This window comes from Tursiops truncatus, chromosome 2, assembly GCF_011762595.2.
Source record: "Tursiops truncatus isolate mTurTru1 chromosome 2, mTurTru1.mat.Y, whole genome shotgun sequence".
Lineage (NCBI taxonomy): Eukaryota > Metazoa > Chordata > Mammalia > Artiodactyla > Delphinidae > Tursiops > Tursiops truncatus.
In genome coordinates, this window is record NC_047035.1 from 67,213,554 (window position 1) to 67,232,911 (window position 19,358).

The following is a 19,358-nucleotide window of genomic DNA, read 5'->3' on the forward strand; positions in this document are numbered from 1 at the left end:
GTGTATATATAGATATATATACTCTTCAACCTAATGGATGAATAAATTCTAAAGCTTTTGTTCCTTTGTCTTCACTGATTTGCAATATATGAATATACAGTCTGTTAACAATAATAAGATGCTACAGGAAATATCGATTTTTGATTTGATCCTTTGATTTGTTAATATTATAAAGAGAGCACTCAGGATACCAGAATATAGTTTATTAATCATCAGACATCTGAAAGATTATCTGATTTATCAAATGTGATAACTATATATATCTTGTGTAAACAGTCCAAAGCCAATAATATTTTGACAAATTCATTAGCTAATTGATATATATAGCCTACTTGAAAAACCTCAGAATAGTTTGCTTTGTATGTAAGCCTTATCCCCAGTGGCTGCATTAACTAACTCAGATGCTGTAGATCTTTTGATAAAATTCTATTAATTTATATATGTGTAATTATTATACCCTTGGTATGTTAAACTGTGATTTTTGGATTGACTACGAGGCTTTGCTGTCATTTTTTTCCTTCCTTCCTTCCTTCTTTCTTTGATGATAACATTGAGAAGTTGTGTTTGATAAGTTGTTCATATGTTCAAGGTTTGACTTGAGGCGGGGGTAAAAACAGAGCATGAACAACTTTAGTAAAAAAAAAAGTTTCTTTTGCAAAAATAACTTGTAAACATGTTGCTACCATAATTCATTACAAAAATCCATAGTTGATTAATTTTGTGCCTAAGGAGGAAGTAAAACATGAAAGGTGATGTTTCATGAAATGCCTGCAAAGCCAGGTTTGGTAAACAGTTGGCCAGATAGTTTTTGGGCACACGGTTTTGCATTTTAAAAGGCCCCATACTTAATATCTAAGCTGGTATAGTGATTTTGTTATTGTTGGGGGAGGTGCCCATGGTTTTGGTGGCAGTGTTTTAAAAATTAAACACCAATGGTAGCTGAATGTTAATCTAATCCTTTTCTGTCCTCCCAGTTTAAATTTCCAGTTTTGCCCTTCCTCAAGAATATATGGTTTTACAGCTGTGGATCTGAAGCCAAGTGGTGAAGATGAGGTACAAATTTTGCTTTTGATATATCTGTAAGTCCAGAAAATTCCTCTTAATGAGGCCAGTTGTACTAGGCGCTACTGAAATATTCCTAGATATTAACAATTACGTTGACAAATTTTCCTTTGCAGATGGTAACAATGGATAATGCAGAAGAATATGTGGATTTGATGTTTGACTTTTGTATGCATATGGGTATTCAGAAACAGATGGAAGCCTTTAGAGGTAATTTTTAAGGCTCTTTAGTTGAATCCCTCTCCTTTTACTTTGAGACAGCTGAAATTAAGGTACTGCTATGCTCAAAAATTGCTAGTAATCTCTAGATTTGCCGTCTAGTTTTTTGTCTTCCCAACAGTTAGGTCCTGCAGAGTACTCAGAACAGGTTGGAACATTTTCAAGCTGTAGCATACCCTCAGCTTGGTCCTCCTGAGTAATGAGGGACCCACTTTTGGCTTCTATTTTTTCATTTGTAAGTGGATATAATATTGTTGCATACTTTCAATATTACATGATCAAGATGAGTTAAAGTATGTTAGAATCTAAATTCTTCAAGTAAAGATTGACGCAAAATACATTGGACTGTTTATCACTTACTATTTTTAAAAATGAGAACATAGCCTTGGCTGGCTTGTATGACATGAGAACTGATTGGGAAATTATTAGAATTTGGCTACTGACCATAGTGTCTGAATATTCTCTCCCTGTCTACATTTGTGATAATAAGCAAAAATTTCTGTACTTAAAACCCTAGCACAGTTTTTATTTCAAGCTATTTTCATTTATATTTGCTTTTTCAAATATTTATTAATATTTATCTTCTTTCTATCCATTTAGTTGAGTATCTTGATTTGAAATTTGTTATTTTGAAATTATAACTTAGAAACTGAGTTGTGTGTTTTGTTTTTGTTTTTTTGCTGTGTGTGTAATGTAGATGGGTTTAATAAAGTTTTTCCAATGGAGAAATTAAGTTCCTTCAGCCATGAAGAAGTCCAAATGATTCTTTGTGGAAATCAGTCGCCATCCTGGGCAGCAGAGGATATTATTAATTATACCGAACCTAAGTTGGGTTATACACGTGATAGGTATGTGTTGGTTATTTTCTAAGATCAACAAATTGTTTATGTCCCAAAATCAAATGGCGGGTTCTCTAAATGACTCAGTGAATTATATGTATAAAATGAGAAAGGAGTTAAGTCTCACCGTTACCAAGATGTATATTCACTGATAAGGCTGAGTTCACACAAAAAGTCATCTTGGCTGATGTTTAACATTCCTTTTCTCACTGTGTTTTAACTGTTCATCATTTTAAAAATTGCGTCATTTGTAAACCCTTAGGCTTTATTGCTTTTATATTAACCTCTATTTTCAAATAATTTCAATCTTACAGAAAAGTTGAAGAATAGTTAAGAATTCCTATATATCCTTTACCAGAATCACCAGTACTTAACGTTTTGCTGTATTTCTTTTACATTATCTCTTTACACACACACACACACACACACACACACACACACACACACACACACACATTTTCTGAACCATTTGAGGATATGTTGCATATATGTTGTACCTTTACTCTGTAATACATTAGTGTACATTCCTCAGAATATGGCCATACTCCCACATAGCCATACTAGTTAGCACATTTGTGATTCCGTACTATTAGCTAATCTATAGTCTACATTCCCGCTTTGTTGATTATTCCAGCGATATCTTTAATAGCACTCACTTCACTCCCATTCTCCCCCGTCAGGAGATTGTATTTAGTTGTGATATGGTTTTAATCAACAGTTCCTCGGATGTTTTTTCTTTCATACCACTGACATTTTTTAAGACTGTAAGCCCTGTATTTTAAAGTTTTCAAAGTGATGTAAATGAGAAAGTATTATTATTTTAAACTTAAATGACATTGTATATATAGCTTTTTTTTTTTTAAGTAAGTTTTTATTGAAGCATAACAGAAGTACACAAATTGCACATACATCCTGGAGAATTTTCACAAAATGGACACACCTGTATAATTGGTACCCAGAACAAGAAACAACTCTAGAAGTCCCCATCCCCATCTTATTCTTTTCTAGTCATTAAATCACTATTCCCATTGATTAATTTTGCTTGCTTTTTGAACTTTAGTAAACGAAATCATGCAGTATGTATTCTCTAAGGTCTGGTTTCTTTTATTTAATATTATAATTATGAAATTCATCCATGTTGTAGCATATAGTGATACTTTATTTCACTGTAACAAAAATGTATTATTTCAGATCCCTGTTGCTAGTTTAGCCATATTTGGGTGAATTATGCATGTGCATCTTGAGCTTTTCTGATTTGCTGCCTTTGTTGCATATTTGATTCCTATACTCCATCAGTGTTTCAGTCTGTCTGTATCAGTCTTTGAAGGGTATTTTTCAAGTAGTTTATATCAGCTTATTTCATACTTACCCAAGAGTCTCTAGACAGTGTTGTTCTTCCAACATGCGGATATTCGTTTTTAGGGTTATTGCTGGCTTATACAGTAATGGTAGTATTTTTCATTTAAATCAGCTATCAAATCAATATAACTTTATTTTTCTTCTTTTAGCCCAGGTTTCCTTAGGTTTGTGAGGGTTTTATGTGGCATGTCTTCAGATGAGAGGAAGGCATTCCTGCAGTTTACCACTGGTTGTTCAACTCTACCACCAGGTGGACTGGCTAACTTGCATCCTAGGCTCACAGTTGTACGCAAGGTACAAACTCTAGCTACTGGGGAATCTAAATGGAATTAAGATACTTAAGGGTTGAAAGAAATACATATTTAAAGTCATGGTCTTCTGTTATTTTCACTTCTATTTCTGTAGGTTGATGCTACTGATGCAAGCTACCCATCAGTGAATACGTGTGTACATTATCTAAAGTTGCCGGAATACTCTTCGGAGGAGATCATGAGAGAGCGCCTGCTAGCTGCTACAATGGAGAAAGGCTTTCATCTCAACTGAGCTTTGAAGTGCAATGGGAGACATCAGAGACTTAAAATTCTAGTGAAGGCTCTTGTGTTTGTGTGCAGAGAAGTATATGATCCTCCATGCTAATGACACTTGCCTTTTTTCCACCATTAAGGCTTTAAGAACACATGGAATAAGTTCGTTAGCTGCTAATGACAAAACAAATCCTTTAACTATCCAGCCAGCAAGTATATAGCACAGAACACTTTGTGTTGCTACAAGGGCTCATGTGACTGGAATTAGGTGGTCCTACTTGACTGTTCCAAAGAGCAGCTTCTCAGATCTTCAGTGTTCATTGGTAAATTTCTAACAGTGTATTTGTGTAAAGTTTGTCATTTCATACTTCATACACTACAGTTGCCATCACTGATGCCTGTTTTGCTGGCTTTTAAGCTACTTGGTCAAAAATCCTGCTTCCTTAAAACATAGAGAGTTAATGAGCATCTCAAGCTTTTTCTTTTCCTTTTTAATGATGCCTGCACTATCAGAGTATATCTAGTGTTCTCTCTTTTGTTTGGCATATAATCATGCACAGCCTTTTTATTTCTTTGAGGTGGGGAGTATATTTTTATTTCCTAAATGCCATACTATAAAATTCAAATTCTTAAGTGTGTTTGTGCAGTTCAAAAATAAAGATATATTAAGGGGGGGGAGAAAACACTGGTTTAGGTGCAAGGCACACTTAAAGCAAGTTTTACTTTTGGTTGTATTTTCTTTGTATATTATAAACATTTATTTAACTTGTTGCAGTTTGAAGTAAAAAAATTTCCAAAATGTATTCTCAACAATAATCATTAAAATGTTTGCAGCGTACAAAACTGTGTCATGTGACTGTTTCACTGCAGCCATCAGACCTAAGAGCTTAACTGTATACTTTTCATTTTGAATCATTGAGATATATAGTTTTTTGAAACTACTACATGAAGAAATGTATTTTTCTGTGTAAATACACTTACTGAAACTGGAAAGCTAGGAGAAATATATGTTCACATGCTTGTGATCCAACTCTTGTGTTCTGTCTTTAAAGTATTCTTCAGGTAAAAATAGCCAAGTTATTTGTGTTAATTTTTTAAACACCAAATGTGCTACTTACCATTGTATCTTCAGTGACGTGTAAGTCTAAGATCCAAGAATGATTTTTGAATGTTGTGTTAGTGTGAAAAGAAACCACTGGGATAATGCTATTTCCTGGTTTTGAAAAGGGGCTATATTTCCATTTTCCTGTGACTTATCATATCTATGCATCTAGGTAAAAGAAATGTCACTAGGTCTGATTTAGCCAAATGGCTTTTATAGGCGTGAAAAGCATTTTTTGGAATTGCCCACAATTTACCTGTTTAAAAGGTACGTTCCCTTTCTACATTAGAAGAGATTTCTCCCATTGCAGTCAATCATTTGAGTAGTGTTTCTGTTCTCTGCATGAGAATGTTGTGACTATGTAATCAGAGGCAGCATTTACTTTACCTTATTGTTAGCTTCACAGTTCTCTGCGAGAATAAAAGTTAAAATAAAACATAATAGCAATATTTAAATGTATGACCTATGCTTTAATCCAGAAAACAGTGGTGGTGATTGTCTCAATACATGGATGCATGACTAGAACTTTACACTAGCAGTAGAATTAATACCCAGTTTATGTGTATTATTTAAGTATCTAAAATGTCTGTCAGTAGCCAGCTTTTACCAAGACTATTCTAGCACAGGGGTCAGCAAACTGTGGCCTGCCGTTTGCATTTGTATGGCCCATGAACTAAACATGGTTTTTAAATTTTTAAGTGGTTGAAAAAAATAGAAAAGAATAATAATATCTTATGTGAAAATTTTATGAAATTCAGATTTGTATCCATAAAGAAATAAAGTTTTATTAGAACACAGCCATGCTGACTTATTTATGTATAATCTATGGCTCGTTTTTGCACTACAGTGGCAGAACTGAGTAGTTACAGCAAAGACCATATGGGCCACGAAGCCTAGAATATTTACTGTCTGGTCCTTTGCAGAAAAGGTTTGCTGAATCCTGGTCTAGCACATTGCTACAGCAGGTAAAGTTGATGAGTCTTATACAGTGAGTAACTCTGAAATGTCAGGAATCTTCCTGTAGAACTAAAAGTCCAAGAACAAGGTAAAGCTGACCAGTCTGAGACATAAATTTCATGAGTCTGAAAATCACTTAACGCTGGTAGTCACAGTTCAGCAATAAACCTGAAGTTCAGCAATAAACCTGATGACACAGCCTGTCACACAACAGAGAGTCACATTAGAGTTCACTTCGTGTATAAGTCAAGTACTGTGAGACATCTACTTGGGTCTTCACATACACTAGCCTCTGGAGTATTTTTTCCAGTGGTATCTACCTAGTATTTTTTTTAATCGTTATTCTCTCAAGGTACTAAAATCTGTGCCAAGATGTTATTTGAATGCTATTTTGGTGTGACCCCAAAATTAATTTTATTCACTCCCTAGTTACTTCTGGTGTACCAGTTTCAGCAGTTACCCGAATGTGCTACTGATTAAGTGCCTACAAACTAGGCCAGTGTTTCCCAACTAATTATGTCTCAGAAAGACCTCCAAAGCACTTTGATCTAGACTGGGCTTTCCCCAGACCTTGGCTACTTAATGCATACCATTCACTGTTCTGGCAGGTCAGAAGCCTTTCCTCTGCTTTCCTGAATGAGTCCAAAACAACTAAGGTTTGCTTTTGGAGTCCATTATTCATTGGTTGCCTGGTAGATGCAAACTTTGAAATATGTAAGTGAAGTTTTAGAAACACATAGAGAATTTAAACAAAATCCCTCCTATACACACACGAGACAGGGAGAGAAATCAAACAGTACTGAATGAATTACTGCCTAGAATGCCCATTTATGTCCTCTTTTGGAGGACAGAGTGTTGTAGGTGAAAGAACTCTTGGAATTCCATAGGATGGCACAGTGTCTTCATGTATCAAGACTATATTTCTGTGTCCTCCAATGTACTTGCCCTCCTACCCTAACATGCACATGAACATGCTTTTACTTAAGACAGCTCTGTATCTCCTACTGTTAACGAAGCAAAAGCATATATACAGAAAGGTTTGGGAGGATCAGAGCATTGCTCTTCTATAGTGACTTAGCAGTTTTCTTTGCTTCAACACATTCCAGGAGAAGGGGTTGAAGGAATAAAAGGGAGGGGAAGACGGAGTCATTTCATGGCAACCTGAACAGAGATATATTCTCTTGCATTCTGTTTTTAAACTTCGAACTAAATTTCATTTACAAATAAGTTTAATAATAAGACTAACTCTTTACAATATGGCATATAGGATAGCTATAATGGTTGTCTTAGCGATTCATTATTAGGTAGTAACATTCTCTATAGAGTTAATTACATGATGTCTTTGTAATTGCCAAGTACCCATAAAATGGATATCAGGCTTTTAGAAACTGGCAAAGAATATTTGATTCTGCAATTTTCATTAGGTACACACATTTTGACTTTAAGGAAAAAGATAGCATTCAGAAAACAGTATTATTCAAAGTGCTCTGCATGTTCAAGTCAATTTTAAAAGTTTATTGGCCAACAGAGAGGTGCCACATTTTCTTCCCACCCCATGATGCTGTTCCTGAATTTATCCCTTTGCAAAGGGAAGCAGAGACCAAAAGAGTTTCCCTCAGTACTCCACAAAATCTAAACAAGTGAGAAAAAAATGTTTATGTTCAGAAAATAAAACTTGTCTCTCCGTTTAGAGAAAAATTTTCTTTGTGCATCATGTTTTAAAATAGTTTTGTTTTCCGTTTCGGAACTGTGGAAAACACCTATTTTAAATGTCTTTGGAAGGACAGCCCATTTTGCAGTGTTTGGTCTTCCAGAATCTTTTGGGCTAGTGATGTTGAGAGGTATTCCATGGTGTCCTCATTTCCTGTAAGTCGATGTTGTCTGGCAGAGCCTTTCTGTTTTCAGCTGTCTGACATCTTATCAAGAATTAGTAGAGGGGCAAGAATTCTTGCCCGATTCGTTTCCACAATGCAGCCATTTAACACCATCTCATCCAAAATGATGTGTACTTTATCCAAATTAAACATTATCTAGGGTCATATTAAGGAAATTAGTTATAAAAATGTTAACATTCAGTAAATAATAACTTATGACTTTGCCTGGAATTTTTCCAGTGTAAATTAGTCTAAGCATGAAGGTTTTGTGTTTTTTTAACAGAATTCCTGAAATTAAAATTGGTATTTATATTAGAAATTATTACCTTCATGTACACATATATACCTAATTTCACCTTGGCTAGGCTAACTAACTGGACAATAGACATAGAAATGGAACAGCTATACCTTTTAGCCAGAGGGAGACGGAATCTCTACTAAGAGCTGGAGAACAAAGCAAGTAAATTTTGGTAAGAGTGTGACCTGACCTCAAGAACAATGTCTTCCCAGACAATAATAACAACAGTAATAGCCATGACTTATTGAATACTCATTGTGTTCCAGGCATTGTGTTGAGTGTTTTACATGTATTATTTCAGTCTTCTCTACAACTCGGTGATGTACATGCTAACATTATCCTCATTTTACACAGGAACAAACAGGCTCAAAGCCATTGCCTACGGTCACATGGCTAGTAGTTGTCAGAGCTGGAATTTAAACCGAAAGTTTGGGCTTAACTGCTCTGCTTCCAGACTTCCCAGGAGAGGCCTGAGGCTGCTGAGTATACATTCTCCCTCCGCCCTCAAACCTCCACCCCAAAACACATGCCTTTACAGTACTGCACCTTGAGCATGTTTTGTGTCAGACAGGCTAAAAGAAAAAAATAACCACGAGGAGAAATGAATGAAGAAAAGGCAATGCTGACTTAATTCCCAAGGAGATAAAAATTCCGATTTTCAGGAGAGTACCTCTTATAAATGGAGCATTCTAAAAATACTCATTTGAGAATTATGGAGCCACTTTAGATTACTGACGTTCTTATTGGAAAGTTAGTACAGGGCATGGGAGAAGAAGAAAACACTGCTAGACTATGATGTCTAGCTAATTAGAGCCAAGTCCTTCCTCCAGTAGTCCCTTCATTTGAGTACCTAACTTTTCTTTTGTGAAATTGAACTGGAAGAGAGAACTGACCTGTTCTGGAAGAGAGAAACTCTTGAGAGTGAAGATGATAATGGTTGAACGTTTCTAAATTCTATGCTTTACTAAAGTTTCCATCACTAAAGAGCACAATCCTGGTCTGTTTAGAAAAAAACAGAACAAAACAAAAAACAGCTGACAGATTGTTTCAAATAGGCAAACTTCATTCAACAAGCGAGTGATTAAATGCACTATGGGAGTTCATAATTAGTGAATCTTTGTAAAATGAGCCATTACCACCTGATTTTTCTTCCCAATAATTCCAGACGTTCAAGTCTATTGTATTTGTTTAGTAAAGTACATCTATAGAGAATGAGACAATCCTGTGAATGACTTTTAAGTTTCTATTAGGCTCTGTGTTAATACCTCATTAAGCTCTGTGCGAATAGTTCTCCAGCAGAATAAACTTTTTCAGGAGCCCATGGGGACTGTCCTAAAGTGACCCAGAAAAAAAAAAGCTTTACTCTGTTATACCTATTAATAATATCTTCCAATTAGATGGATGATTGCTTTGTCCATGGCCAAATTGGGACTGGAATATTAGGCGCTTGACTTAATCCTCTTCACCAGACCCAGAAGCCAGAACATGGTAGGAATGACAGCCAGGTATAAAGGAAGGCAGAGCTGGGAAGCACAGGTGACTGCATGAAAAAAATGCCCTGTAGAATCCCCCTGTTGTATTCACTAAGGGCAATGAAAGCCTAGTGCCTTTTTTTTGGTGTCAAGGTTTTTTGTTTTAAGTATAGTTGATTTACAGTGTTGTGGAAATTAGTGCTGTACAGCAAAGTGATTCAGTTATACACATATATATACATTCTGTTTTAAAATATTCTTTTCCATTATGGTTTATCTTAGGATATTGAATATAGTTCTCTGTGCTATACAATAGGACCTTGTTGTTTAAAGCCTAGTGCCTTTGAAAATGTCAACCCATCCAGGGTGATTCTGAGGTAGAAGGAGATCTCATTTTAATCTATTCTATTTGAATCGATGCAGGGATCAAGCTGCTCTGAAGACTGCTCCATCTTTGGCAAGAATATGGTCAGCAATTCAGATGTCCCCTTGAACAACTAGCTCAATGTTTTGCAATTCAGATTAGAATTTACTGCTGAATCATATCAACCACTGACATCCTCACAATGCAAGGACAAGGTCCTTCAGCAAGTCTGAATTTCCCAACATCCTGGAAACATGAATTGCTCAGTGAGGGCATTTGGTACTGTGGGCATGTGACTGCCTGTCTATCTGAGTATCTGGCTGAAACCTCTAATAATCATGCAACTTTCTGGCACTATAAAGGGAAACCACAGACCAAATCGAATGTGAGGCAAAAGCCTGAAAACTGATTTCCCCTTGGAATCATGTGGCTTCTTGAAAATAAGAATCCAGCTGTTGTTCACATCTTGATTTGGTTAATGAGTTACTTGTGCACACTGGAAAAGCCAGGAGTAATGGCATTTGGGCTACAAGCCAGGTGAGCAGGAACCAAAAAATGCCCTATATGCCAAGTCCCGTGGCAATAAGCAGAGGCAAACACACTTTAGCCCTGACATTTGGAATAGGAGGAAGCAAGAAAGGCACAAGCTGTTGGTCTATTAAGGTGATGAGCTGAGAATGACTAGTTTAAGAGGGTCCAACCTTAGGTTTTACTGAATTCAACTGACTTAAAGATCCTTGAGGAAACTTGTTTACCTTCATGGGCACCCTAAGGTTGGAGCTGATATGAACTAGAAAGAGCCTCTTAAAGAACAGATTCATAAAGCCCCACTTTCTCCCAACCCGGAAACCTAGAGCCTTTCTGAATTTCTATGTAATGTGGATTGGAGCTGAATAGCGTAGGACCTCAGTAATATTAGTGCCACTTGAAATCAATTTTTTAATTAGAGTGATTGAAATGTTTCTGGTTCATACATTGGAATTTTGATCTCTGGATCATAAAGCACTTTTTCATCATGGTATTTTAACACCACTGTGGTGGTCTAGTTCTCCTTTAATAAGAGAAAACTGAGCAGCATACATTCTAATGGGACCTCAAAAGCAATTCCAAGGAAGAGCCCAGCCTAGAAACTAAACTTTCTAATTCTAGATTTTGGCCTCAGATCCCTTGTCTTATTTGATTTCTTTTCTTTTTTTTTTTTCTTTTAAGATTCTAGCTCGGACTTCCCTGGTGGTGCAGTAGTTAAGAATCCACCTGCCAATGCAGGGGACACAGGACAGGTTTGATCCCTGGCCGGGGAAGATCCCACACGCCATGGAGCATCTAAGCCTGTGCGCCACAACTACTGAGCCTGTACTCTAGAGCCCGAGAGCCACAACTACTGAAGCCTACGTGCCTAGAACCCATGCTCCGCAACAAAGAGTAGCCCCCGCTCGCCCCAACTAGAGAAAGCTCGCACACAGCAACGAAGACCCAACGTAGTGAGAGAGAGAGAGAGAGAAAGAAAGAGAAAGAAAAAGAAAAAGTTCTTTAAGTACGGTGGGGAAAAAACGTGTTCTCTTTTTTTTTTATACTTTAACTCAATTGCCCATGGAATTAGATAAGTTGCAAAGAGCCAATGTGTTCACATTTCCCACTGAAAATCACATGCTACTGTATGGAAGATTATCATGAAGATTCTGCATAGTTCTGGATATACTCTCCTTGTAATAGTCTTGTGTTCACTTTTAGGCTTAGTATGGCCTTTAGTTAATTAGGTCACTGAAAAGGAGTGGGGTTTTTTTTGTTGTTTTTTTGTTTTTATTAATAGTAATCTTTTATTTATTCATTTATTTTTATTTTTGGCTGTGTTGGGTCTTCGTTTCTGTGCGAGGGCTTTCTCCAGTTGTGGCGAGCGGGGGCCACTCTTCATCGCAGTGCATGGGCCTCTTCACTATGGCGGCCTCTCTTGTTGCGGAGCGCAGGCTCAGTAGTTGTGGCTCACGGGCCTAGTTGCTCCGTGGCCTGTGGGATCTTCCCAGACCAGGGCTCGAACCCGTGTTCCCTGTATTGGCAGGCAGATTCTCAACCACTGCGCCACCAGGGAAGCCCCAAGGAGTGTTTTTTTATTGTTGTTGTTAAGTAGGTTTTCCTGAAAGATCCATTCATATTCTGAAAGCAACAAAGACATCCCAGTGTAATTTTTTTTAAGTTTATATAGGCTTATGTAAAATTACACAAATATCAGTCAGCACTGGGGTCAATGAGCCTGTCATTCTCTTGTTTTTTTTCCCCCAGATTCTCTGTTGCTTCTCATAGCTTGCTGCCACTATTCCTGAGTAAAACAGAACCCAGAAGCATAGAACAGAAGGAGTGGGGGTAAGGCAGAGGGACCTGGAGAGAGGGATAGGAGGAATAGTAGGGGATGAATATGGCACCTAAAGGACTCAGAAACACACTTAAAGGATATAGAGAGATGGCTAAGGCTAGGGAGGGCCAAAATGGCCTGGAAGGCAGAACTGTTTAATCTGGAACTTTCACATCCCTTTCCCAGGTGAACGGCTGACTCCCTTGGAGACTGTTCATAATTCTGAGACTCATCACTCATGACTTGACTAGAACTCTCATGCTGGAGAGGGCTGTGGCCCCCTTACCCCTCCTTGCCTGCCCTTCCCAAAGACTGGACCAGCTGCACACATTCCCTTGGGCCCAGGGGCCTGCTCTCTTCTCTTGCAGCCCTGCTTCAATGGACATATTTTCAAAAGGAAAAGATGTTTAGGAATCTCTGACGTGAACGTCGCTTTTGGAAAGCATGCTCTTATCAAGACATTCAGGTATTCGCTTCAGAATTTTTCATTATTTATGACTCCTCCGACCGAAGACGAGGGTTTCTCTAAAACTTCTTCCCTAATTCAGGAAACACCAAGACAGCATGGTGCCAGGCACTTTATAAATGTTTTCTTAGAGACTAATTTGCTACAATCTACTCCAGATGATTATGAATTTTCAAAAAGTGTGTCAAATTTAATCTTAAATCACATTTGTAGCCCTAGAATCAAAGGCTCTGGAAACCCGGAGACCAGTACCAGCTCTGTGCCAAAGTAGCTCTGTAGTTTGGAACAATCAATCCATAGAGCTACTCTGGGACAGAACTAGTATCGGTCTCTGAGCCTCAGCCTCTTTGTCTAAAAAGTGAGATTTTAACTTGATGATTGTGTAGTTTTCTTCCAACTCCAAAGCAGTCAAACCCTATGACTCCAAAAGTAACCTTCAGGGAGAGGAAAGCTAGTTTACTCCTTTCTGATATGATCACGCTATTCCTGATGTAGTCACATGCTCCACCATACCTCAAAAGAAATCCTTTTGTAATAACAATTAATTATTTTAACTTTCTGAGAGACCATCGAGAAAATTCCAGTTCCTCTGGAAGCTGCCACTTCAGTGTTGGATGGTTTCCCTAGAGAATATCTTTGGTCCTCTTGTCAGTATTTCCATAGCCCCTAGTTGAACAAGTTACTTTTGTGATTTCTCACTAAGTCAGGCTGAAATTATCTCCTATTTGGAGAAGCCCTGTTCTAGTTTCTGGACCTCTAAAGGTGTTTGGGATTTTAGGAAAGTAATGAAGGAACGACAGATAGACGTCCCCCTACTGGGCCTGGGGCCTGATCAGGGCCTGACTGCAAATCTTAGCGGTGCTCTTACTGTTGGCTGGGTGCTTTTAGTCTTCCAGGGCACACCCTGGTAGATAACTAGCTGAGTCATAGAGAGTGCAAGAGGATGGAGGCCCTTCCTACTCGCCCACCCTCAACTTCAGTAAAGAGAGCATGTTTCACATCACGCATGTGAGCTTTTAGGCTCTAGAATTAATTGCTCAAGCTTTTGGACTTTAAGGACTTACAAAGTAAAAACATGAGTGTTCTGAAGATTTTTTTTTAAGATATTTTTGAATGAAGAAAACATTCTGGATTCTAGAGCTATCCTATATTTGTCAGGGAGGGGGCACAAGAATATAAATAGGAACCCCAGCTTGTTCCTGGCTTTTCCTCCCAGGCATGCATGTGGAATACCCCCCTTACCATCCCAGCCTCTCTATTATTCCTGCCTCCAGTCCTGGGGTGGTAAAGAGACCTGCATAGGCCCTGGCAGCAGGCACTGGGATGACCAGGTACCTGCTAAATTCTGGGGACCCAGGTGCTGGAGGGTGGTCAAGGAGTGGATGGGGGGCCCTGCCGGCTCTGGGTAAGCATCCTTACCCCATGGAGAGGGGTGCTGCTGAAGGAGAGCTAGAGTAGGGTCCTCTAAAGCACAGGGCCCAGGAAGGGGACCCTGGTTGTCTGGGTCTGAAGACAGTACTGCTGCATTCCATTCTAGCCAAAATTAACTGAGTCTTTAAGCCTCTTTAAGGCCACCAAATACCAAAAGGGGTGTCAAGGGTTTTGGTGCCTTCACACACATTAGGTGTGCACTGAACTGGGGAGGAACTGGACTTCTACACAGCACTGTTCGTGGGTGCCATCCTCTGACTATTTAGCAGAAGGGGATCCGACTGCTCCTTTGAATTATGAATTGTCTGGAGAATCCGGCAAACCTGGGGCTCTGGAGCTGAGCACATATTGAGAAGCTCATCAGTTGGTTCCTAAAAACTATCTTAATTCGTGGAATTTGAAGTCTTAAATAAGTCTACCGAAGTATGAGGAAGGGCAAACTTTCCCGACAGAAGTCCTCAGGCAACATTTCAGCCCCGCGGGTGGAGTGGAATGTAAAGAGGGTACCAGGGCTGCTTCAGCGCACGTGAACGGTTTAGGTCCTGATGTGCTCAGTCCCCGGGGTACAGGCCGCCCCACTTGAGACTACTCTGCAACAGAGAGTTTCCACTTAGTAGAAGGGTTTTCAACAAACCAGAATTTCTGTCCTGATTTCCTGAGCTTATGTCATTTCTTTTTAATAACCCATCTGCCTTGCTCTGTGACGTTAGTCTTCTTAGAAGTAGAACAAGCCCATACTAGGGAAAAATGTAAACAATGCATTTAATTTCCCAATGTCTAAGCCTACAGGCTCTGGAAAACCGCTCCCTTCTTAAAAGGCTGCAGGGCGGTAAAGTCTCTGGAGAAAGACTGCGAGTAAAGGGCTTCTTGGGAGTTCCATAAGGTTTGGACTCCCACCTTCCTGTTGCTGCAACAAGACTGAGCCTTAAATCATGTCTGTTCCAAGCAGACGGACGTGGAAGGCTTCCTTAATCTGAGCAAACACAAAGGTTATGTGCTCTTGAGTGTTGGGAGAACCGGTTCCAACTTGCAATTATATCAGCTGCTGGTCCAACCTTTCAAGGCCTAAGGAAGCTTCCCTGACACAATGTTAGCTGCTCTGGTAGGTTCCTGGTTACATGCTACCAGGGTGGTGATGCGGTCTGTCTGTGAGGCCACACCTCTAAAAGGCTCCCTTGTCTTACTGTTAAGAAACTGACGTGTAAAGTTTTCCCTGGACTTCTTCAACGTGACAGTTACACAGAACTGTGGGGAATTCCCTGGAGGTCCAGTGGTTAGGACTCCGAGCTTCCATTGCCGTGGCCTGGGTTCAATCCCTGGTCGGGGAACTAAGATCCTGCAAGCTGCGCAGCCCGGCCAAAAAAAAAAAAACAAAAAAACTATGTATGAGACAGAATCGAGTCGTGGGTTTGTAATTTGACCTTTTTCAGATGGCTGAGGGTAGAAACTCTTTCAGAATCTCAATAGAAGAGAGGTGCCCCATGCCCTGCCTGCCCTGCCCCCTGCTGCACTTTTAGACCATGGGAGGGCCACGTGAATTTACAGCTTGAGCACAGACATACACTTCCAGGTCTAGAGAGATTTAGTTCCCTTCTCTAAATTATGCAAAATTCCTAATCTGTCAGGTGGATGTGCCTAAGTATTTCCCAAGAACAGGAATATATAAGTTGGTCAGAGAGGAAGAGAAGGCAAAAATGAAACTAAGTAAAATGCAGGGTAAGGATGAAAATTGTGTGCTTTGGTGTGAAAATTAAATTCAAACAAGAATGCTGGAGTTCATTACATGGACCTATGCTATACACTAGAGGGATACAAAGACAAACCCATCTCTACTTTTAATAAACACCTAGTCAGTATATAAGACACATCAACACACTGAGTCCAACTATAATACACATCCTACTATATCTGATTCACTTTACTTCTCTGAATATCTAGACTTATAAGACTTTCCCATCCTGTTCTAGGTGTAAGATAGCTCAGTTACCTAGTCATGGCAACATCAAACATTAAGGCTGAGAGGGTGTTAAGGCTCTTCTAGTTTAATTCTGTCATTCTGAGATGAGGGGGTTATGTGTCTTGTCTGATACACACAGACAGTTGGTAGCAGCAATGAAAGCAAAACTTGGGTATCTATATTCCCAGTAAAGTAACTATTAGCTTTTGCTGTCTTCCTGATGACTTCTTAAATCAAAAGTCATTTTTCTTATTACCCTGTACAAGGAGGAAGAGATTTATTTTGAATTGCTTTAAAGGACTTAGTTAAAATGCAATGTGACATGCTGCATAAAAATACACCCTAATATATATACAGCCTGGTCTTGGGTCTCCTAGGTCAAAAGGACCACAGATTTAGGTCACTCACCACTAGAGGGCACTCAGATTTCCCCAACTGATTTAAAGAGGCTTCAAATACAGCCTGCAAATCAAGTTTATCAACATGACATTTTCTATCAATAGTAAAAGGTAAATGGCCATTTCCCCAGAATATACTGGCATACTGTTTCTGGGCATAGGCATCTAATGTGTATGTGTGTGTGTATGTGTGTGTGTGTGTATGTGTGTGTGTATGTGTGTATGTGTGTGTGTGTGTGTGTGTATGTGTGCGTGTGTGTATACACACACATAAACATGTTATAATTAATATATTTGTTATAATTAATGTTACTATTTCATATTCAAGCCTGATGTTTTCTCAAAGGACACCTATTTATTGCGTTCAAGTGGTAAGCAGATTTCCGAAGTAAAGATTAACTTAAAAGACAACTTGCCTCCAGAGCACTGACACGAACCCCAGTGGGCTCCTGCCCAAATCCGCAGGCCTGCAACATTCTAAGTAAATCATGCTTGTTCTTGGGGCCCTTGGATACTCTGATTTAAAAAGGAGAAGAGAAGAAAAGGAGAGCTTCCTCTGCTATAAAAGGAGATGAATACAAGCCAGGCAATTTCTTTAACCTTCCAGTTTATCATCCCTGAAGGCCTTCTTCTGATCATGTGGGGAATTTCTGGAGATTTATACCTAGAGCTGTGGAAATCCATTCTCTCCAGGAGGCCCAAGCACTTTCTGGCTGTGTTATTTAAATTCTGCAAAAGTCTATTCCATATGCAAAAGTTAAATTAATATATAAGAGTGATTATTAACTACCACCATAGCATTGCCCCGTCTGAAAAGTACAAGAATCGTCTTTGTGAAAAAGGGTGGAGGGTTTCTGCAAAGCACCTGTACCTCCGGCTGTCTTGTCAGAGCTGCTGATGATTAGCCTTCTGAATTCTGGATTCGGCTGAATTGGTTTCCTGCCCCATGGCACTTACCTGATCAAGACTAGCCTGTTCTTTGCCAAGCACTATGGAAAACTTGGTTCACAGCACTGAAAAAGGATACATCTAATTCACTCTGGAAAAGAGAAAAGAGTCCAAGGATGAGAAGGAGACACTGGGACACAATGCACTTAGCAGAGACAGCGGCTGCTCTGGTTGCCAGCCTGAAAGCAGGTGGGAGAGGCTGCTCTGTAGGGAGAAGCCTGAGTGTGGGAAGGCCCTGAGTTTGGGACAGTGATTTAAAAAAACAAAATAGGCTGCAGTTTAGAGGACTTTTATAGGCTAAAACATTTCACCTTTAGAGTGTAGAGGGAATAAACTAATTCAACCTTTACAGATCATAGGTAATTTGATAGGTATATACAAAATCGTAATAATGTGCACACAGTTTGAATCCATCAGTTTTACTTCTAGAAGTCTCTCCTAAGGGAACAGTTAAATAACGGCACAATGATGTGTGACAGCATATTCAGGGTAATGTTATTTATAGTAGCAAATTGCTGAAAACAAGCTAAGTGTCTATCAAGGGGGGACTACTTAAATAAATTATAGCAAATCCACAAATGATGACATAGGTACATAAGTCCTGACATACTGTTAAATAAAAAAGCTAGTCTGGGGCTTCCCTGGTGGCGCAGGGGATAAGAATCTGCCTGCCAATGCAGGGGACACGGGTTCGAGCCCTGGTCCGGGAAGATCCCACATGCCGCGGAGCAACTAAGCCCGTGTGCCACAACTACTGAGGCTGCACTCTAGAGCCCATGAGCCACAGCTACTGAAGCCCACGCACCTAGAGCCCGTGCTCCACAACAAGAGAAGCCACCGCAATGAGAAGCCCATGCACCACAACGAAGAGTAGCCCCTGCTCACCGCAGCTAGAGAAAGCCCGTGCATAGCAACAAAGACCCAACACAGCCAAAAATAAATAAAAATTTAAAAGCTAGTCATAAAATGTTATATACAGCATTATCCCCTGTATATATGTAGATAGATATAGATATAGTTAGATACAGATACATAAAGCCTAAAAGGCAATGTACCTAACAGTATGTATCAATAAACGGCATGCTCACTGATGATCTACCCTTTCTTTTTGCTCATATGTATTTTTAATTTTTTTTAATGAACAAATTTATGTCCTGAAAAAGTCATAGATGGAGAAAAGATGAAAGCGCTAAATTCATCTTTGAAAGGACTTAAGGTTTGTCAAGTGCAGCACTGACAACTCTGATCCCACTTCCTCAACAGCAACAGCCCTCATCTCTTGCAAAACTGCCTCTCTGGAAGCTAACTGGGCTGGCTTTCTGTTTTGAAACGTGATGTCAAGATGCTTCTTTCAGCCCAGACAGCATGAGATTGATCTCCAAATTTAAGATTTGGAACCTCTAAGATTAAAAATAGCCCCAGAAAAACTGTTTAAAACTCACAAACCTAAAAATAAATCTTAGATGACAAGGCATTCTCCATGAGTGGGACAGATTCTATTTTCTTTCCCAGGGTTCTCTTCTCTCTCCTCTTTTTCTTCTTTTTGCTACTGTCATCCTAAACCAGGTCATCCCTTAGTACTCTCCAAGTCCTGTATAATCACCTGGCTTAAATTAAATCCTAATCTTTACTTCTGTGGTTTATGTGGTCACTGACTCTCTCCCTAGAATAACAGCTAAAATTCAGCAACCTGCTATTTATTCTTAGTTACCGAATATAATAATTTTTAAAACCTTAGCAA

The 19,358-nt window shown here is 39.1% G+C and overlaps 2 protein-coding genes across 24 annotated transcripts in view; one reads left to right on the forward strand and one right to left on the reverse strand.

Moving 5' to 3' along the window:
* Window positions 1-4,846, forward strand: part of HECTD1 (HECT domain E3 ubiquitin protein ligase 1) — an 89,996-nt gene extending 85,150 nt beyond the window's left edge. For all 7 annotated transcript variants that reach the window (XM_019924059.3, XM_019924060.3, XM_019924061.3 and 4 more), the window contains 5 exons: window positions 975-1,053; window positions 1,179-1,272; window positions 1,979-2,129; window positions 3,629-3,773; window positions 3,885-4,846. In XM_019924059.3, the coding sequence (XP_019779618.1) occupies window positions 975-1,053; window positions 1,179-1,272; window positions 1,979-2,129; window positions 3,629-3,773; window positions 3,885-4,022 (607 nt within the window). In that variant the 3' untranslated portion in view covers window positions 4,023-4,846. The remainder of the gene's footprint in view (window positions 1-974; window positions 1,054-1,178; window positions 1,273-1,978; window positions 2,130-3,628; window positions 3,774-3,884) is intronic.
* Window positions 1-19,358, reverse strand: part of AP4S1 (adaptor related protein complex 4 subunit sigma 1) — an 82,194-nt gene that overhangs the window by 15,043 nt on the left and 47,793 nt on the right. For 12 of the 17 annotated variants that reach the window (XM_073800584.1, XM_073800585.1, XM_019924085.3 and 9 more), the window contains 2 exons: window positions 17,697-17,708; window positions 2,970-8,092 (listed from right to left, as the gene is read on the reverse strand). In XM_073800584.1, the coding sequence (XP_073656685.1) occupies window positions 7,964-8,092; window positions 17,697-17,708 (141 nt within the window). In that variant the 3' untranslated portion in view covers window positions 2,970-7,963. Of the gene's footprint in view, window positions 1-2,969; window positions 9,234-9,842; window positions 12,222-17,626; window positions 17,709-19,358 lie in introns of those variants that run through there. The other 5 variants (XR_012330008.1, XM_073800589.1, XM_073800590.1 and 2 more) reach the window with 5 other exon arrangements.